At 33.4% G+C, this 21,066-nt stretch overlaps 4 protein-coding genes across 4 annotated transcripts; 1 reads left to right on the top strand and 3 right to left on the bottom strand.

Annotated features, from left to right (window-relative positions):
• Nucleotides 1-216: 216 nt before the first annotated feature.
• Nucleotides 217-1,144, bottom strand: LOC108856575 (uncharacterized). The gene has a single exon (XM_018630414.2). The coding sequence runs from the start codon at nt 1,099-1,101 to the stop codon at nt 268-270; it is 834 nt and encodes a 277-aa protein (XP_018485916.2). The 5' UTR covers nt 1,102-1,144; the 3' UTR covers nt 217-267.
• A 5,913-nt stretch (nt 1,145-7,057) lies between these two features.
• On the top strand, nt 7,058-8,952 carry LOC108853446 (uncharacterized). Its single transcript, XM_057006922.1, has 5 exons — nt 7,058-7,531; nt 7,900-7,971; nt 8,268-8,303; nt 8,428-8,570; nt 8,749-8,952. Exons 1-5 carry the CDS (start codon nt 7,460-7,462, stop codon nt 8,900-8,902), a joined length of 477 nt encoding a protein of 158 aa, XP_056862902.1. The 5' UTR covers nt 7,058-7,459; the 3' UTR covers nt 8,903-8,952.
• Nucleotides 8,953-12,590: 3,638 nt separating this feature from the next.
• LOC108852884 (protein TIFY 5A) lies at nt 12,591-13,474 on the bottom strand. The gene is made up of 3 exons (XM_018626362.2): nt 13,315-13,474; nt 13,098-13,212; nt 12,591-13,008 (listed from the first exon to the last, which is right to left on the bottom strand). The coding sequence occupies exons 1-3, from the start codon at nt 13,383-13,385 to the stop codon at nt 12,793-12,795; spliced, it is 402 nt and encodes a 133-aa protein (XP_018481864.1). The 5' UTR covers nt 13,386-13,474; the 3' UTR covers nt 12,591-12,792.
• Nucleotides 13,475-15,475: 2,001 nt separating this feature from the next.
• On the bottom strand, nt 15,476-16,549 carry LOC108832926 (protein ALP1-like). The gene is made up of 2 exons (XM_056989743.1): nt 15,622-16,549; nt 15,476-15,537 (listed from the first exon to the last, which is right to left on the bottom strand). The coding sequence occupies exons 1-2, from the start codon at nt 16,547-16,549 to the stop codon at nt 15,476-15,478; spliced, it is 990 nt and encodes a 329-aa protein (XP_056845723.1).
• Between the last annotated feature and the right edge of the window lie 4,517 nt (nt 16,550-21,066).

Raw genomic sequence — 21,066 nt, 5'->3', positions numbered from 1 at the left:
TAAAAACTTACAAAATAAATGTTAGGTCCAATAGAATGTTTCTGTTTTAATAAGATAGATTACAATGTTTTATAGACATTAAGCAATTATAGTTACATGTAATTTATATCAGTAACTATTATGCTTTTCAATGTCTTATACTTGTTTACACCGACGACTGCCAAAAAGTCATCCGATAACGAAGTATTAACAAAAAAAAAAAGAACTCTAACAACAAAAAGAAAATAAGAATTCTTTACTAACTTTATATACTATGAGCAATTCAGATCATGTAGAAGAAACCCGTGACTGTAATCTGATCTGTTTATTGAACCTTTGTATGAACTCTTCGACTCTCTTGTTCAACTCCTCGTTCGACATCTTTGAGAACTCTTCAGATTCGTCTTCAACGTTCTCCCATTTCTCCGGAACAACCATCCATTTCGAGCTATCCGATTCGCTTCGACGATAGCTTCTACGTTTGGCTGTCTTCACCCGTTGCGGTTTATCTGATTTAGTTCGTTCGTAAGATCTACGGTACACATGGTTTCTTGTCTTGCAAGATTCTTTATTAGCAACTGTTTGCTCACAAACTGGTTTGTCTTTCTTGATAGCCACATCGTCTCTCGGCTTCTCCTCACTCACCTCCCGTATTATTTTCTCAGGAGGTGAAGAAACACTGACTATCCCTTTTAACATCGGCTCTTCTTGCTTGTATTCCACGACATCTTTAGTGATTTTGATTTTAGCATGGCCAGAGTTTTCCTGTTTAGAGTTTTCTCTATATGTGAAGTCAGGAACTGGAGAATAGTTATGATCTGCACGGCCTCTCATCGCTGCAGCAGCCACGGTATATTCACCGTAGAAGTCCGGCCTCTCCTTACCAGTGAAAGCGCCATAATCTGCAGCGATGATGAGGATGAGAGTGTTGGAGATGAAGAACAAAACCTTTGTGTCTTTGAAGATTGACGAAGGAGATACTTCGAAAACGTAAAAGATCAAAACGTAAGTGAAGATGGATAAGAGGATGGAGAGCAACGAAGAAGAATAATAATATCTTTTTTGGGGCTTGTAAGGTTCGAATTTAGGGTTCTGGATCATGTACGAGGGAACTCCTGTCATTTTTCAGCTGTGAGAAAGAGGAACTGAGAGATTAATAGTTGTGTGGTTGTTTAGATCTGTTGAGGTGTTAGCCCTTATATAAGGTTTATGATCTGAATTGTGAATGTCGAAAATGCCCTTGGATTATACATTATATTATTAATGTTCTTTTGTAAACTAATTATATTATTAATGTTACTTGACACGATTCAAGATTAGTCACGTCAAGGTGATTTACATAGGAGTTACGTGGAAACTCAAGGGCAATCAGATTTGAAACATCCTGGTAGGTACCCGGCAATTCATATTTAGTAATTAATATTGACTGCGATATCTTGTCTACCTGAGAAGTTACGTTGTATAGTACAATATCTGTCGGCCTACATAAACTCATGCTAGCCTAAGATAGATACAAGCTAAATTAATTCGGGAAACATATCTGCTCAAGGCACCAATCCTGGATTCACGAGTATTGGTACAGCAGATTAATGTCTCACATCATATCACTAGACAACAACACTATCAGCTATATCGTCGTTTTTCTCCATTTACCGGTTACTTGAAGAAATAGACCTAAAATTAGTTATATTATTTTTGTAATTGGGTTACCTAAAATTTGGTCCATATATACTATTATTGGCTTCAAGCCTTCAAGTTATGACAAATTAGGGGAGAGCCGAGCACCATACTACATATCTCTAGAAAGATGATTATTCTTCAGAAAATCTTGTTTACTTTCCGGTTTTACAACTTTATTTGTTCTCTACCTATTTTCTTTGACCGACACTCTCAAGCTATATATGCATGAAAGTCATATTTTGTAGACGTTGATTGCTAGGGGAAGGATGGCTTATTTTTCACCTTTCAAACTGCACGAGTTTGCAAGCTGTAGTCGAAATATTTTTGTCATACAAAAAATTAGGGGTTTCTTAAGACAGTAATTCCTTCTGAAATTTTAAATATGTAATTTAGACGAAATATATCGATAACACACTAATACCGTTGCAGTATATGAATAAAACTGAAAACTATAAATAGAAAGAAAACTAATTCAGTTGCGAAAACTAGCGAAAGATATACTTTTCCAGTATTGTAGCATCTAGCTCCTTTTAACGTTAGAATTACAGTCGCGTTCTTTCAATTAACTCATTATCGACTATTCTAAAGAACTTTGTGTACAAAGTATCAATATTATTATAAAAATTTTAAACAAGAGTTTAAAACAAACATTCAAAATACTCCTATGCTTTTTTATATGATGTTTTAAGATAAACACACAAGTTAAAAAATATTATTTTTCTTAAAGCCATTTGATTCCAACAAAAAGTAATTTTTTTCTTGTGCACATAACATAACAAAAAGTAATTAATCATTTACTACCTATACAAAAAAGACAAAAAAAAACTCACATTATTTTTAATATTTTAGTTAATATTCTAATAGTTTCATTTAAAAAGTTTTAAAACATTATATAAATTGAAACAAAACATTATTACTTAACCACAAGTTTAGGATCCAGTACCTATTTGTAACACTTGCCACGTAGCGTTGCTGCTGCATCAGCAAGTTGGTAATTGACTTTTAGGAGTCATGTAAATTCCAGCCCAATATTTCTTTATCATCACCTTAGTCATTTTTTAAGTTATTACTATAATCTTTTTTTTTTGTCAAGTACTCAAATATCTCAATTTAATTTATGTTATAATTTTATGATTGACGTGGATATATGAAAGCTAAGACTAATTACCTCTGTCGTCTTTTGATAGACATACTCAGCCTTCCGAGACTTCTAACCAGAGTTTCATTTGCCCAGTGACGTGCAAGGTTTTTAGAGTCCCTTAAATCTCTCTTTTTTTTTTTTTTTTTTTGTCATGGTAATTTAAGGGACACTTTTATTTGTCCCTTATATAAGGGATTTTCCCCATTATTCTTCTTGGTCTTCTCCCATTTCTTCTTAAGGGATGGCTTAAAGGCCTAGGGATATTGATGCTCTAAGGCAAATTTCAAAACTAAGATCCTTCAATAAAGATTTTATTACATATTTAATATAGTTTTCAAAACAATATAAAAGAACGAAAAAGCATAGTCTATAAATTTTATATTATTATCAACAACGAAAGAAATGAAAAAAAATAACTGTACTGACTCTGAATGAAAACTAAACAACGTTAATGTGGTCACCAAACGATTAAAACGATAATTCAGTGAAAATATGTTTAAATTATTTAAGTTTTTTTATTTCTAGTCTTTCGAAAAATCTACACGGGAAAATTGACATTTGATTTAAACCAAAAAGATTAAACTGATTACTTCTCATTTATTTTGAATTCATATATTCATTTTCTGTTTTAATTTATTTTCTATTTAAAATATGGTTATCTTTTTCGTAAAAAAATGAATTCAACCAAAAAATAAAAAACATAAGAAAACAAGAATGAATTGAATCATCCGAATGTGGATTAATAACAATAGCTTTTGATACTCAAAAACAAACCGCTATGATACATCTCACTTTGTATAATTGGGAGTCTTAAAAACTTTCGTAAAATTGGAGGCCTAAGACAAATATCCTTTTTAATACATGGTAAACACGGCTCTGCATTGCCGCCTAATTATTGCACGAGATCAGCCCAATTTCAATATACAATTGTTCATAGAAGAAATTTATAGCATATATGGATCTACAATATCCTTAGGCTAGCACACGTATCTTAGATGTTGAGATAAATTTATGATGCTTAACAACATATGAGATGATGTAATTGTCAGAAGAAGATATAATCCACAGAACACATCTATATTAGGAAACAGTACTTCCTTTCAATTTAATATACTAGATGATATCCGCGCCTTGCGCGGAGTGAACGAACTAAATAGAGATTAGAATTTTTAATCTATAGATATTAGAATGGTAAATATTTTAGTCACAAATATTACATACATATTATATAACGAATGATTGAAGGACATTGTGAACATTATAGAAAGTAAGCTTCAATTTTTTTAAACTTGTGTAATTAGTAAGGTGTAGTTAAAGCAAATTTTGTGAAAGTAAATCTATAAAAGTAATTTAGAACTTATGTAATTGGTTAGATTTTTGTTTAATTATTTAGAAAAACCTGTTTAATAATGTTTTTAAATTAAATCCCCAAAATTTTGTGTATGATTTTTAATTAGTTATGAGAACTTAAATAAATTTATAGTAACTTTTTTATATTAAACGAAACTAAAATGTGTTATGATGATTGCGTATATCAGTTTTCTGTTTTTCAACATTGCATAAATTACGGTCAAATTTAAATTTCCTTAATATGTATCTTTTCTTTGAATAATATTATTTAAATTTGCATATGAAACTTAAATTTAAAAGTATTGTTGCAAAATTTAAGGGACTGCAAGAAAATTAATATGAACTTTTTTTGAATGGATTTTACAAATTTTCAAGATTGCTCATAATTTTTTATATAAGACATTTATTTAACAATATAGAACAATTTGTATTGTTCAGTCCCAAAATAAATGTCATGTATTCCATAAAATACAAAAATATTATTCAAAATAAATGTCACCAACTAAAGTTTTATAGAAGAACATAATTATGAATCTTTTATATTTTATATTTCCTAAAAAATGTCATGTATCATTTATGAATCGTAATGAAATTTAATATTACATAAATATGAATTTGATATATAGTCAAAACTCTATCAGTTGTGACTATATATATATCAGACTATCTTATTAATTTTGTTAGGATAAAAATCGTAGATTTTTAGATTTTTAGATAATTATAAAAAGTATTATATGCATATGGCAGAAATTAAGGAAATTCATATTAAAAATGATATTCGCCTTAAACTTAATCGAAAAAATTATATAAATTTCCAAATTTAGTGCCTGTCATCATTTATGATAATTTTGTAATCAAAATTTATTTTTACAAAAATTTAGGGATTGCAAGAAATTTAATTTGGAATTCCTTTTTGAATGTAGTTTATAAATTTCGGGATTGCAAGAAATTTAATATGGAATTCTTTTTACTTATGAATGTTATAAATTGATCCATTTCTTGCACGTGTTGATTTTTTTCATAAAATTTCAGTATTATTTAAACTAAGCATTTTATTCCAAAAAGACACAATACAAAATAAAATAAAAAGATATTATCTAACAATCAATATTAATATATTTGACAATAAATGACTAATTATCCATTTAAAATGAGAAATAAAATATTTATCAAAGTTGTTTGAATATTTTAAATAATTAATATTTAGGTGGTGTTATAAAAATCAAATCGTCCTAAGAATCGTAAATATAAACTAATCAAATTAATAATTTTTCCTTGACACACGTTATAGAACGATGTGGAATCATTCAAAATATACATTTTCTTATATAAATATGTAATTACCGAGACATATGTAATTATAAAATCAATCAACTTAAATTATGAATAGATTGCCAATTTTCAATATTTGTCCAATCAGATTAGGCAAACTTTCTTTATATAATTTTTTTGTCGATAAAAACTCTATGGTTTACCAATAACTACAGGTCATTAAAATACTAAAGAATGATTTGCAAAAATCAATCAATTTTCCATTAGAAAATCCATCCTTCAATTATGATATAAATTAAATTCTATAATGGCTGAATATCGATATATATTTTTTCACAAAATATATATAGACTTACGTCAGTATGGCGTTTATTAAAAACTAAATAGATTTTTGCATTTGTAGATCAAGCATGTAGAATCTTCATACCTTGTGTGATTATTATTACAGAGTCTATATATGAAGATTCAACAGAGAGTACATAATAATATCGGTGATATCCAATGAGGAAATCTATATGCAACACCAAACATATAGATTGTACTAACTGAGGTTCATATTATATACGTCTAATATGCAACTCTCCGATAAAATATGTTCGGCGCCTACTTTTTATGATGTACTATAAAAAATAATATAGACATGTGATTAAGTCAAATGATAAATGTTGCTTTTATGGATATTCCATTAATAGATTTTCGAAACAGTCACACAATTAATACAATATTCTCTACCATTAATGTTAAGACACAATGCTATATAGAAGAATAAAATGAAAGATATAGTATATGTTTTAGGCAATGTCATGACATGTAATAAGTCTAGGTAAGAGAGGGTTTTTTTAAAAAAAGTTGTGAAGTGAATTGTGGTGATGCCAAGTAAGCAATGGCAAACTTGTTAATCACACATGATTGAAAGGTTTGTTTATAAATGGTCTTCCTCAAATAATAAGAAAGGGATTTTAGAGTAATGGATTCATTAATCATCTTTTTAGTATATAAACAACCATTACATTTGATGACTAACCACAAATCAATTTCATGCATTCATTACAAATTATTCACAGATTTCGTAATATTAGCACTAAAATTCCAATTTATAGAACAGTAATTGTATTAATTCAAATATATATATATATATATATATAATTGCCAATTGATTAGGAATTCAACTATATATATATATATATATATATATATATATATATATATATATATATATATATAAATACTAGCTATAAACACAATTAGTAGATGTTAACTATGGAAAATAAATATTTCCGGGGCGTCTCTGTTTTTTTTTACACTGAATACAACTTTTTTTTTTGGTCAAAACACTGAATACAACTTTGATTATTTAATATGACCTTTTTAAAAAAATTATAATTTAATATGACCTTTTTGGAAAAATTAAGAGCAGCTCCATTAGTGGAGAACTCCGTCTTAAACTTTTAGTGGCAAAAATGTTATTTTAATAGTAATTTAGTTTAGCATTTAATTTTATTCTTCTTTCCTATTTTGATCAATCAGAAGACACCAGCTGCATATACTGCTATTTGAAAGTATCTTTTCAGCTCTCTTCTCAGAGCACCATTAGAGCATCTTTATTGCAATATTCCCCCACATCTTATGAGAATATAATAAAAAGAAAAAAAAAGAAAAACTGTTCTCTCAATAGCAGGACGAGATCTCTCTCTTGTTTGGGTGCCCGGGGCTCCTATCCCATTCCCCCTTACTCTGCTCAATCAGCTAAACGAAATGTGTTTTTGGGTTATTAGGCAAGAAGTGTTTTGAGATAGTTTCTAAAGTGACGTGGCTTAATTTTCTTCTTTTCCTCTTTTCTTCGTCTTCCTCAATCTCACCTCATCATCACTTTCATCTTCTCTATCTCTCCACTGATCCCACCAACCACACTTACTTTTCTCAATCTCACCTCATCGAATCTCGCCCACTACTAACTTGTTGTCCTAATCGAAGTTAAGTTGGAGAAGAACAAGAAACACCAGGGGGAATAGATCGTAAGGAGAAGGAAGGAGGAAGATGGGAGATATTTGGGCATGCCTTATATCCTTCTTCTCCCTCATCGCTCTTGTCGAAATCATCGTCTACGAGGTTTTAATTCGATCTGATTCTCAATTTCTAGAAAAAACCAAACCTAAAGTTAGAGGCTTTGTGCTTTGCCACAGGATTGTAATTGAGAAAGTTTCAGCTTTTGGAATGTTAGGTTCATGTTATTAGTGCATTGACTCGTCCTAATGGAGTATATCCTGTAGTGTGTTTCTGAGTTTAGACTAAGTTCAGAGGAGTCACTGAGTCGATAAGCTAAAATTAATAACACAGGAGTCACTGACTCTGCATCAAACTCTTCTAATTTTGCAGCTAGTTTGCTTAGCGGATCTTGAATTCGATTACATAATAAACCCTTACGACTCTGCATCGAGGATAAACTCCGTGGTTTATTTTTTTTTGCAATTTTACAGGTTGATTCTGAGAAAGAACCAATTAAAAGAGATAGTAGCCCTGGGCCTGACTCTGCTCCTCCTAGTCCGAAAGTAAGCAAATATGATTTAATATCTCTCTCTTTCTTCAGTTAACTGTTTTTCTAGCAAGTATTGGTTAGGCAAATATGATGGGATGCTAAGTGTTTGCTACATAGGCTTTATCTTGATTCTAACCAACTCTGATTTGAACCAAGTTATTTGTCTTGCTTATCAGTATCTTTCTTTGCAATTCTCATGTTTTGCGTTTCTTTTTGTTTGGTTTATTTCCTTGCTATTTACCACGAATAGATGAGCTTGATTACTGATTAATGTTGTTTTGTTTTGTTTTGTTTTTGTTAATGGAAAAGCTTGCATCTCCTGCAGCAGAGCCTTTGGCTATGGAGGTTCTCTTCTTATCCTTTGCTTCTTTGGTTCTTATAACCTCTAGTTTTCATGTGGGAGATGACTCCCCTCGTTCTTTAGTACTGCTCTGAATGTGGAATATCTTTTTTTTTTGTAATTTTACAGGTTGATTCTGAGAAACAAACGATTAAAGAGGAGAGGAGCCCTGAACCTGATACTGAGAAACAATCGATTAAAGGAGAAAGGAGCCCTGAACTTGTCAGTCTTGAGATAGATAACTTGTTCGGATTCTTGGCCCCTTCGAGAAGGTACACACTCATCTTCCTCCTTGAATTCGATTATACAGGTCCTGCTATAGATAATGCGAGTTAAAGTTCTCTGCTTTGCCTGAAAAAACTAAAGAAAATGATTTTTTTAGACTCTCTGAGTCTTGCTGTATGTGGTAAATATCATATCATTCATCTCCACTTTTTTTTTTTTCTGCAGAAATATGAACATGTTTGTGCTACTGCTTCTTCTCTTCTTGAACAAGACAGTTTTTCAGGGGGAAAGAGGAGAGTTCGGCCAATTACCCAAAACATCAGACAGGCCAACATGTTTGTGCTACTGCTTCTATCTTTTTTTTTTCATAATAATTTGAAATTGTATATTGGGTATCTTTTTATTTTCAAATAAAATTTAGTATTACTTTTTTATGTTTTCAATTTAAAAATTATTTTTAATGTTTTAAAAATTATTATATGTTTTAACATTATTAAATTATATAATTATTAAGATACAAATTCTATATCCTCCCACTTATCCACTAATTATTACTAAACTTCACCTCTTACATTATTTTGTTAATTTTTCACATCTAAGCTATATCTCCCCACTTATCCCATTAAGGATGCTCTTAGTCCAAGTGTTTAAAAAAAATACTCATTGATTTTTTAATCAAAAAAAAGAAAAGGAAGAAGAAGCAGCGTCTAATTAAACGTTTCAAACCGTTGTTGCTTGCATTGTTCGCAGGTCCCACTGACATGTGGTGGTCTGTGATTGTTTTTTTTTAATTTTTTTTAAGAAAAAAAATAATTTTTTTTAAAACACTCCACTTAAAACAATTTTAGGATTGCTTGCATTGTTCGCAGGTCCCACTCACATGTGGTGGTCTGCGATTGTTTTTTTTTAATTTTTTTAGGAAAAAAAATAAATTTTTTTTTAAAACACTCCACTTAAAACAATTTTAGGATTAATGATGCTCTCAGAAACTTTAACGTTCTCTTTCTTAATTTTCACATATTTTCATTTTCTTTTAAACTTCAGATATCCATACAGAAACTCTAATGGAGCTGCTCATAACCTTTTTAGTATAACTCAAGAGTTTGTAGCTTTGTCTTTGAAGAAAAGCCACTCGTATTTTAATTGATTTGTTAAGTTCTAAAGTTCGATTGGTCTTAACGTGATTACTTGCTAATAAAACATCACTAAATGCATATAGATGATTATATATGAACCAATAAATCTTTGTCAATAAAGATGATTCTCGAATGAGCTAGTTGAAACAGCAGAACAAGCTGCATTTATTGTCTGTGCACTTGGTGGTGTTATGTTCCACTTTCCCACAGCACGTGACTCGTTGTTATCCATCCTTCATTCGCCATTTCATTTTCGTCTGTCATAGTGAAACTTCATTATGTAATAAATATTGAACGAGTAGTCGGGATAGTTCGAGTTAAAATGAAAACAAAATTGTCGGTGCAAAATATTTTTCTAGCAACAGCTGATACCAAATATTTTGCAAACTGAGGTACACATGCGCGCATGGTCTCAGCACATTCATTTTCTCAGTTTTTAAAGTCTGTGAGTTAGCTAAAATTGATCGGTTGCCAACGTGCATAATACCAAATTAGAACTATATGGTAACTTACTGTTATTGTTTTGTAAACGGGAAAAAAAATATTGGTACATTTTGGAACCATATAACTCATATATATAAAACTCAAATTTGGTATATTTTATTGTTAGTAGTAACCATATGAATGGAATACACATTCTTGATGAACCGTTGATCGTTTGGTTCTTACATACAAAACGTCAAGGGATGTTCAGATTCGAGAAAAATCTCCTATGAAACGCAGCAGATAGGGTGTTTAGAGAGGAGGAGAGAAGATTCATGTGTTACACTGATGACATTGGAGATATATGCATTTTCGTTTCAAAGAGCGTAGCCTTTTTTTTTGCGGCAAGCTCTTTCCCTGCACTCAGACCAAACTCCATCTATTTTATAGGCACTGCCGTATGTGTTTAAGATAATCACCAGAACGGCCTCTAGTTTTCAGGTTCCCAAAGGTACACTGAACAATCTTTGGGCTCCCTGGTTTCCTCCATCTTCAAGCTAGTGCTGCTACGACGGGGTTGCTTCTGTTTTAACTATGTATCGACTTGCTAAGAGCTAAGTCCTGATCATCTCTGTTCCCCCAAATGGAATAAATATTTATTTATGTGATTAGTGGATAAGTTGTTCTATAAATATATATTACCTCAAATACATACACAACTTACCTAATTCGTTTTTACGCACTACTGCTAAAACATTTATTAGTTTGTCACCAAACAATCTCTCTAACCAAACAATTATACTAAATCACCATCTAGCTAAGACATTATGTTTAACCATCCAGGCCCGACCTATAATTGGAGTTTCAAAATAAAGTCTTGACAGGTCGGATAAGTTTTCCTGATGTGTGTACATAAGGAGGTAAAGCTGTAACCAACTGATCGTTACCAGCGACTCGTTTGAGTTGAGAGACATGGTGTATCTTAGGAGACGTAACCTGCAAGCCACGTTCCCATAGTGCCTACTTGAAACTCCAAATCCTGACTATGCTTATCATCACTGGATGCATTTCCAAGCTATTAATTAAGCAAAGATGCCTTGAGCTCTTTTTCTTCAAGAGGATGAAACACAGTTGTGACTTGTGATGATTAGAACTTATCATATGAAGTTGCCAACATTTCGATGCTAAGCAGAAACTAGGTCATGCCTACTTTTTTATGATTGAGTTAGTCCCAGAATGATTGTCAATGATTTGAGAGAAAAATATTTCCCAAGAGAGATTGGGAGTAAAGAAACTGAAACAAGAAAGGATTCTGTTCTTTACTGTGGATGAATTAGAGCCAAGACGACTTTCTTCTGGAAAGAAAAGATAATCAGGTTTATCGATAAGAAGAGAAACCGATGAGACTAGTGATCTCTACACCTTTTTTTTTTGTGACACGTGATCTCTACACCTTAAACGCAAAGATTGAGGGTAAACGAACTGAAACCTTGGGATGTGGAATATTATGGCGAAACAAAGTTGAAATGGAGAACATGAATTTACTATGAGAGAGTCAAGCCCAAGAAGTTATTCAAGCCTATTAGCTCATTGTACATAGGGTTTAAGCAAGACAGATTTCATATATTTATGTGTAATGACACTGTAATGAACCTTTGCTGCCGTAGAGCAGCTCTTTCTTCTCTTTATGAAAAGCAAACTCAAAACTTAAGTTTCAAAGGAGAAAGATAAAAAAAAGCATCTTTGAAGTTTCAGTCTCAAATGAGCTCATGGGCTTGAATAACTTCTTGGGCTTGACTCTAATATTTACTTCATCTTGTGGACATCTAGAAAGAAAAAATCTGATCTCACCTCCATCAAGTGAAACATCCGCATGTACTAGAGAGAGCCTTCTGACATCCTCCCGGAAACAGTCGGTTTTGTGGATGCAGCTTGGAGGGCAGCCTCGATCAGTTCTAGGAGGCTTTGGTCCTGCTCTAAGAAGCCATCACTTGTTCATTCTTTGAACCTTCAGGTTCACGTACTGGTTGGCTCATATTTGAGTGAGTTCTTCTGTTGAACGGGTTCTATCACGAACAGGAATCCAACATGAAATGGTTAGTGCAGAACTTCCAACTTTGAATTTAGAGGCTCTTTTTATTCTTGCTAGTAACTGAGGTCATTATGTCTATTTAATTTCTAACAACACATATGGACATGTTAGACACATTAAAGATTACATGTTCCTTTGGTATTCCATGTCTCAGCCAGAAGCCAAGAACTGAACAAACGTACATACCAACCAAGTGTGATAAGTGAATGACATGCTGGATCATCTTTCAGCTAGAGACTGTGTCGGAAAAGCAGCATGTTTCACGCTTATGGGGATTGATGGTAATCATCTGGACTTTATATACGAGCCAGGCTCTAACCAAAAGATTCCAGACGATATTCTTCAAGTTTAAATATATCAATATATATCTATTTTTTAATTTTGTTATGGATTAAAGTTATTTTTAGATCCACCGCTGAGTTAATGTAATGTTCATATATATTATCAAGGTTAACAAAAAGATTTACCAATGTAAAATCAGAATCAAAAAACGAATTTGGGATTAATATGTGTGTGAGAGTGTGCACTGGGAGACATCCCTAATCAATATCAAACACTTAAGAAACATAATAAAATTAAAAATAGGACTGCTAAAAATGTCAAATAAAATTAAAAACACTATCGTCGTGAATGCTGATGGTAAGGTGAAGTGGCTTGAAGTCGAATTTGCCGTTTCTGAAGAAAACTTTGGAGAGATCTTTTCATAGAAGCCTTTGGAATTGGAAGCTGTTGTTGATATTGATTTAATCGGGTCGAGCTGTTTCGAGGATCCGACCCGTTTGAAGATGACCTCTCTTCCATTTCTCTGCTCGCCATCGATATTATCGATTTAGCCTGCATATAATCATCAAAGACACTAATGGTTAGTAAAATTCATTGCTTACTCAGTATAATCATAAGATAAATGTCTTACATGTATATACCTGATGAGGAGTAACATCTGAATAAACACACATTTTTCCATTGTAGAAAATTGTTAATCTCTGAGTTTCTTCTTCTTTTGGTAATGAATTTCCAGAGCTTCTTGATTCTACCACACTGCAAACCAATTAAATGTGAAATTTATGAGATTCATTTATATGAACTGAATTTCATATACTGAGTCTCAATAAATAGAGAGAGGGAGAGAGAGGGACTTACGAGTTATCTGAATCGGTAATACAAGAAGAAGTTGGAAAAAGACGAAGTTCCAAGTCGCAGTTTTTCTCCATCTTCGTGAGTTGTAAGAACTAGGATTAATGATGATGGTGATGATATTATGTCTGGATTGACAAATATAAGTTTATATATATAAGGAAAGAGAGGGGGCACGGGAGAGACGGTGGAGACAGAACACGGGTTTTATGACGGCGGTATCTTAAGACAGACAGATCACAGCTTCTTTTTAATTATCTCACGTGGAACATGTTGTTTCTATTTTTATATTTGTGCAGCTTCAGTATTTTTTTTTGGAGTTTTGTATTTAATTTAACGAGGGATAAAAAAACACTCCTTTTTTTCTTTTTAGTTTAATACTTGTCCCGAATTTTCTACTAGTTGTTATTAATAAGCACTAGATTTTAACCCGCGCTTATAAAGCGCGGTATTATTTTTAACAAAATTAGAGTTTATTTTAATTAGATAGTGTATACTTATATATATAACTTTTGAGATATTTTATATAGCTTACTAATTTAAACCCATTCTGAATGCAAATGATATTTTAATTTATTTTCTTTTTAATATTTTACATTGTATTCAAATATCCATGTGGAAAGTAAAAAAATCACATATTTTATAGTTTCATTTTGGTATAGATGATGATAGTATGTAATTTTATTAATATGTCTTTATAATTATATTTAAATTTGCATATATTATATAGTTTAATATTTTATTTAATATTTTTGTAGTTTAAATGAATGCATTTCATATTTTCAAAAAGTAAGTAGGCAATAACATTAGTTTAATATGTCTTTTATCAATAAAAATATTTTTTTTCAAATCAATGGAACAAAAAATCTACAGAAGATATAGTTATAGTTATAGTTAATTTTAGAATTTTCTCTTCTTAACAAATATTTCAGTTTCAGTTATTATTTATTTTTTCAAATATAATATGTATTTAAATTAAAAAGAAAAAAACTCTTAAAAGTGAAAGCTATTATTTTAGATTGTTTTGGAAATATATTATGTTCGTGTATTGTTTGAAATAACTATTTTTATGCTTTAATATAGTTGATTGATTGAATGTTAAATGATTATTGACTGTTTATTTGTTTAGGCGAATTTTACATGGTCTTTTTTTTTGGAAGTTGTTACATATTTGTAGGTTACTATTTCAATTACTGTTAAACACATTAAAAATCAAGATTCTAAGAAGATCTCAAAAATATAATTAAGGTAATAAGATAATTAAATGATAGTGTCATATCTTGTAATTTTATTTGTAAAGTATTTTTAAATAGAATTAATTTGTTTTAAATGCAGTGGCATAAGTTGGTAAATATTAAGGTAAATTAAGGATTATTTCTTAATTGTACTTCAGTTTTATAGAATAGATTTTGCAGATTCTTTCCTTCAAATAGTACTCATATTTCATTATTTTTATTTTTATTGACTTATATATGTTTGATTATTTATTAGTCCACCAAGCCTACCTACGATATACTATGGTGTTTGACGCCTACCTTCGATATACTATAGCCCTGTTCGTTTGGTTGCCGCCGGTTTCAGCGTCAGCGTCGGCGTCGGCGTCGGCGTCAGCGGCTGCGTCAAACTCATTTATCTGATGTTCGTTTGGTTGCCGCTGACGCTGACGCCGACGCCGACGCCGACGCTGATTGTTGTTCGTTTCGAAGACGCAGGAAATTGACGCAGCCGCATGACGCAGCCGCATGACGCTGTTTTGGATTGTTCGTTTGATTGACGCTGCGACTATTTTCATTTATTCATATTTTATTTTTAAAAATTTGTAAAATTGTATTTTAAATAAATAAAATGTAGTTTAAATATATTTACATCCATAAGAATATTATGTTTAATTGGTAATAATTTTTTGGTCAAATATAAAAATATAAAAATATTTGATGTCATAAATTATAAGCTAAATAAAAATAAAAATAATACATCAAATCATATTAAAAAAAATTATATTGAAGTAAATATGATAAAATCATACATTTAATTTTCGGAATTATCATTTCAAACAAATAAGGCAAATATGTTTTACAGATAAAAGAAACATGAAATTAAGTTGGTTGATAAAAAAAATATTACAGCAAGTCTTAAAAAAAAATCAAATCATTAACTAAAACATGATTTAATATGGTAAACGACCTCTACCAAATCCATTTGTGATGTTATCACGCAAAGCCTCCATTGCTGTATCACCTCTCGGTTCATATTCAATATGTCCACCACCATCATCATCATCACCTTCTTCTTCTTCTTCTTCTTCTTCATCACCATCATGAGCTTCTTCTACTCCAACATCAACATTTTCCCATTCTAAAAAATCTTGATCATCCCGATGTGAATCACGTATGAAGTTGTGTAATGCCATCGTCGCTGTCACCAACTTAATCCACTTGACCAGACCATACTTTGGATGCTTACGGTCCAAAATCCTCCATTTTGCTTTCCATACTCCAAATGTCCTCTCAATGTATGATCGCAGACTTGAATGCCTTTTGTTAAACAGCTCTCGTGCACTAACTGGTGGTCCTCCTCTCTGAAATTGAGGAATATGATATCGCATATTACGATGCGGACCAAGATACCCTGTCCTGGTCGAGTATCCGGAATCAACTAGGTAGTACTTTCCAGGAGGAGGATGTGGGAAAGAAGCCTCATTCCTCGCACAATGAGTCAAGACCTTTGAATCATGTGCTCTACCAGGTACTCCGACATATGCATATATGAACTTCATATCGAAGTTACATATGGCGAGAACATTCATTGTAACTCCTTTTCTACCATTATATGCTTCTGCATTCTGACTTGGAGGACGAACCGGGACATGCGTTCCATCAAGTGCTCCGACACAATCTTTGAAATGAGGCCAATACTGACGATCATTCCTCACAACAGGACTTACTCTTTCAAACTCGCCTTCTTGTGGTCTTAGTGTATCTGCTGCAAACTTGAGAAGAGCACATAAGACATCATCAAGCTTCCTTTGTACCGTATCCAATGATCTTTGATACCTTGAAGCAATAACCCGCTTAGTCTTGTCTTGACCAACAACCTCAAGAAACATTGCAACAGATTCCTCAAGGTAGACGTTGTGAGACTCTTTCAATCCATATTGCTCAGTTAGCAACTTACACAAAGCTTTAAAAGTTCTCTGATGCATCCGAAGAATATCATAGCACTGCTGATCAGATTCATACATAAGCTGTTGAACATAACGCCATCCTGCTCCTCTATCTGTTCGATGAAAGGAGATCAAGAAGTGCGGCTGCGTCAATCTAGGGTTAGGTATTTTTGTAAATACTGAAACATATTAAGGGTAAAAGAGTAAATTACATTACTGGCCGCATGATTTATGTCGCGACCGCGGGTTTTATCGGCGTCAGCCGCAGGACGCGGCGTCCAGACGCGGCGTCAGACGCAGCTTCATGCGTCAACCAAACGAACACATTTTTTTTTTAAAATTGCCGCAGCCGCAGCCGCAGGTAGCTGCGGCAACCAAACGAACAGCACTTATATCATGTTTGACGCCTACCTTCTTTTTGTTAAAGTGTCGACTGCGGAGTAGTTCACAGGCGGCATACTTTTGTAAGTCAATTATGTGATCACTGCACACGCAAGTGTTTAAATCTTGGCGGTATTTGACATAACTTCTCTTTTTGTGATACGAAACCTTTTTTTTGGCTAAATTATATGAAACTTGATTAGATAAGAATTAGGATAATGATTCGTAAACTTGTGTAACTCATTTCACATTTTTCCTCTACTCTTTTGTTTTAAAGCATTTTTATCTACTTATTTATCCTCCTCTTGCCTTAAATCCAGTCCTCTACCCAAATGAGCTACAAGATTTGGCACGGGTGTAAATCTTATATTATTCTAATTCATACTTAGGTAAGTGTAAACATAACAGCCGAAAGCCACGTTCAAAAGTTACAATTTGTATTACTTTACAAATATTAATTAAATTCATACTTATTTTGTATATAATTCGATCTCCAGTTACATATAAATTCATGTCTTGTTTTATTTATTATATTTTTATTCTCCTAATTAGACCTTCAATTCTTTTATGACATTTTGTAACTAATTCATTTGCCATTTGAGTCAACATATATTAATCTTCGACTACTTTCTCAAGAAAAAAATATTAATCTTTGACTTAAGCACGTGCTTGTCTCTCCATGTACTTATATTTTGTTTCACGGCTATGAACAAGTGGTAGAAACTATAGATCCGTGGGAAAAACGTGGTAGGGACTAATTTTTTATTAGTGATTGAATTTATTTTACAACCCATCCACTAGTAAGGTCATTCTTGTGAGGAAAAATATATTTAAACTTAAATCAGTTACTAACTAACTCAACCTGAATGCCATCTTCGCTTTGAATCAGTTGAGTAATCAATGCCGTTGTGGATAATTGTGCTGCAAGCTAATACCGAATTTTACCAGATGTTATAAATAGAGTAGTTTGGGCTGGTCATGAACCTCCTGGCGTTGTGTGTTGCGTGTTGCGTTGTACTTAGTCAAAGTAGGTACGGTTCATATATGCATAATCTTTTATATTAATTGTTTTATCTTCAAAGTTCGGTTCAAATAATTAAATGGTGGCAAAGAGTTACATGTTCAAGAGGAAGAAATAAAAGATCTATTTTTTATAATTAATTGCAAACTTCAAAAAATTCAATTTCATTTATTAGATTTTTATTGGTCCAAAATTATAAAAAAGACAATCACAAAAAATTATTCATATATAAATAAAATTTAATATAAATTTTAATATGTGTAGGAAATATTACGGTGGAAGACATAGTGGCGGACACAGAGATTAATTTTAGTGGATTCACATATATATATATATGACTTTCAAAATATTAAGGAAAAGAGGTGTCAATGGGTTTGAACCCTGGTTTTTGGGGTGTCAAAAGGTTCAGAGTAACCAACTCTGCTACAGATTTTTTTGGTATTCTCATACAGTTTTATTTATTTGACCATATTTGTGGTGTCAAGTGACTCCATTTGGGTTTTACTGGGTCTGCCTCTGGGAAGACATGGAGGATCCAAGTGCTAATTTTGCATTAGTCATTGCCAATATAACTAGTTTTTTTTTGTTGTGAAAGGACATGTTGAATCCTAAATCTGGTTATCGAATTTAAAAATATTTAATCAATCGGTAAATAGTGTTTAGGGGTCAAAATTTTTGTTTTTTGAAGTGTTCAAAACAGATGTCGAAAGAGAAGACATACAAGAAAAACGAACATGTCATCAAAATGATTAACTCATCGACAATAGCTATTTCTCTCCCTATCTTCATGTTCTTCTTCTTCTCGCTTCTCTCCTTTTTTATAGACCCTTCTTTGTATTGATTCCATCTTCCCCATCATTGATTCTCTGGTCATGAACAATGTTTGGCGGGATTGGTGACAGCTGTAGAACAGAAGCAGAGTGTTGATCACACACTGGGCCTCTCTCTCCTTTCATTCCTTCTTGGGTTACTCTCCACAATATAAAGGATATAGGTGTCTGTATCCTCCCACTGGAAAGGTTTATATCACTCGAAGTGCTGTCTTTGATGAGGAATGTTTCCCATTCAAAGATCAGTACAAAAGTCTAGTGCCTCGATACAAGACTCCTATACTTCAAGCATGGCAGAGAGCAACTTCAATGGACAACAAGGCTCCGTCAGAGCAGATCACACGAGCATTATCTCCTCCTACAACGGCAGTAGCTTCACATGCTCCTCCTGTGATCATAAAGCCACAGCCTGTTCCTCAAGAGGCTGCTCTGGTGAATATAGAGCCACCAGTTGTTCAACAGGAAGCTCCGCCTCAACCAGTCAAAAACACTCATCCAATGCAGACTCGTAGGAAAGCTGGAATTCTCAAACCAAACACTCGCTATGCTCTCTTGGCCCCAAAGTACTCTACAGCAATTCCTAAAAATATTGATGAAGCCATGAAGCATCCTGGGTGGAATGGGTCTGTAATGGATGAGATGACGAAGATACATCTCCTCAACACATGGGAACTTGTTCCTATAACAGAGGACATGAACATTGTCAGTAGTCGGTGGGTGTTTACAGTGAAGATTGGTCCTGATGGCACAGTCATATCCTTAAAAGCACGGTTGGTAGCGAAGGGATTTCAGCAGGAAGAGGGTGTCGACTACCTTGAAACATTTAGCCCAGTCGTTAGAACTGCAACAATTCGGCTTGTGCTTGAGGTGGCTATTGCGAAAGGATGGTTCATAAGGCAGCTTGATGTGTCTAGTGCATTCCTACATGGTGAACTCTCTGAGCCTGTCTACATGTATAAACCGCCTGGATTTGAAGATCCTCAGAGGCCAAACCATGTTTGCAGACTTACCAAAGCTCTGTATGGTCTCAAATAAGCCCCAAAGGCCTGGTTTGATACGATAAGCAACTTCCTCATAGACTTTGGGTTCACCTGTAGCAAGTCTGACCCGTCCTTGTTCACATTTCATCACAAACAGAAGCGTTGGTGCTGCTCCTATATGTTGACGATATTCTTCTGGTTGGTAGTCATGACGATCTCGTTCAAGAAATTCTTACTGCTCTAAACTCGAGATTTGCTATGAAAGACATGGGAAAACCAAAACACTTCCTTGGCATTGAAATAGACTCTGATAAAGGGGGAATGTTCATGCATCAAACTGCCGACACTAAGGATATTCTGTATCAGTCTGCTATGCTCGACTGTAACCCAATGCCAACCCCTCTGCCTCAACGTATCGATGTCTTCAACTCTGCTCTCTTCCCTTAACCCACCTATTTTCGAAGTCTGGCTGGCAAACTGCAGTACCTTACCATAACGCGTCCGGATATTCAGTTTTCGAGGTTACAATGGTTTATAGAGCTATCGAACTCTCTAGATCTTAATTACAACAGCCTGTAAAGTGATTACTCAGCACAAAGGGATAAGAGCGTAGCGTAACGGTTATGAACATGCGTAGCTGGCGTGGTCAGCATTGTCGTCTTCTCCTTTATCTTTGCCGTACTTCTCATTGTCGTAAGTGCTCTGTTTTCAGAAGCAGAGTGTTGATCACACACTGGGCCTCTCTCTCCTTTCATTTCTTCTTGGGCTTGAATATCATCGAGGCCCATATGCTTCTGTTCTACATTCCCCCTCAAACTTGTGTACGGTGACGGAGCTCCAAGAACAGACGACGAGACATGGGTTTGGTGAATATATCTGCTATCTGAAGCTTCGCCGGAATGTGCTGAGTTTCAATAAGACCAAGCGCGACCTGTTCTCTGATGTAGTGGTAGTCGGTGTCGAAGTGTTTACTCCGACTGTGAAGTGCAGGGTTTGTACTCAGATATACCGCCGAGAGATTGTCACTATGCAGAGTTGAAGACATCGATACGTTGAGGCAGAGGGGTTGGCATTGAGTTACAGTCGAGCATAGCAGACTGATACAGAATATCCTTAGTGTAGGCAGTTTGATGCATGAACATTCCCCCTTCATCAGAGTCTATTTCAATGCCAAGGAAGTGTTTCGGTTTCCCCATGTCTTTCATAGCAAATCTCGAGTTTAGAGCAGTAAGAATTTATTGAACGAGATCGTCATGACTACCAACCAGAAGAATATCGTCAACATATAGGAGCAGCATCAACGTCATCTGTTTGTGATGAAATGTGAACAAGGACGGATCAGACTTGCTACAGGTGAACCCAAAGTCTATGAGGAAGTTGCTT

The sequence above is a fragment of the Raphanus sativus genome, chromosome 1 (genome assembly GCF_000801105.2).
Source record: "Raphanus sativus cultivar WK10039 chromosome 1, ASM80110v3, whole genome shotgun sequence".
In the NCBI taxonomy this organism is placed as follows: Eukaryota; Viridiplantae; Streptophyta; class Magnoliopsida; order Brassicales; family Brassicaceae; genus Raphanus; species Raphanus sativus.
Note: the sequence above shows the minus strand (reverse complement) of the source record. Positions and strands in the feature narration are given on the sequence as shown.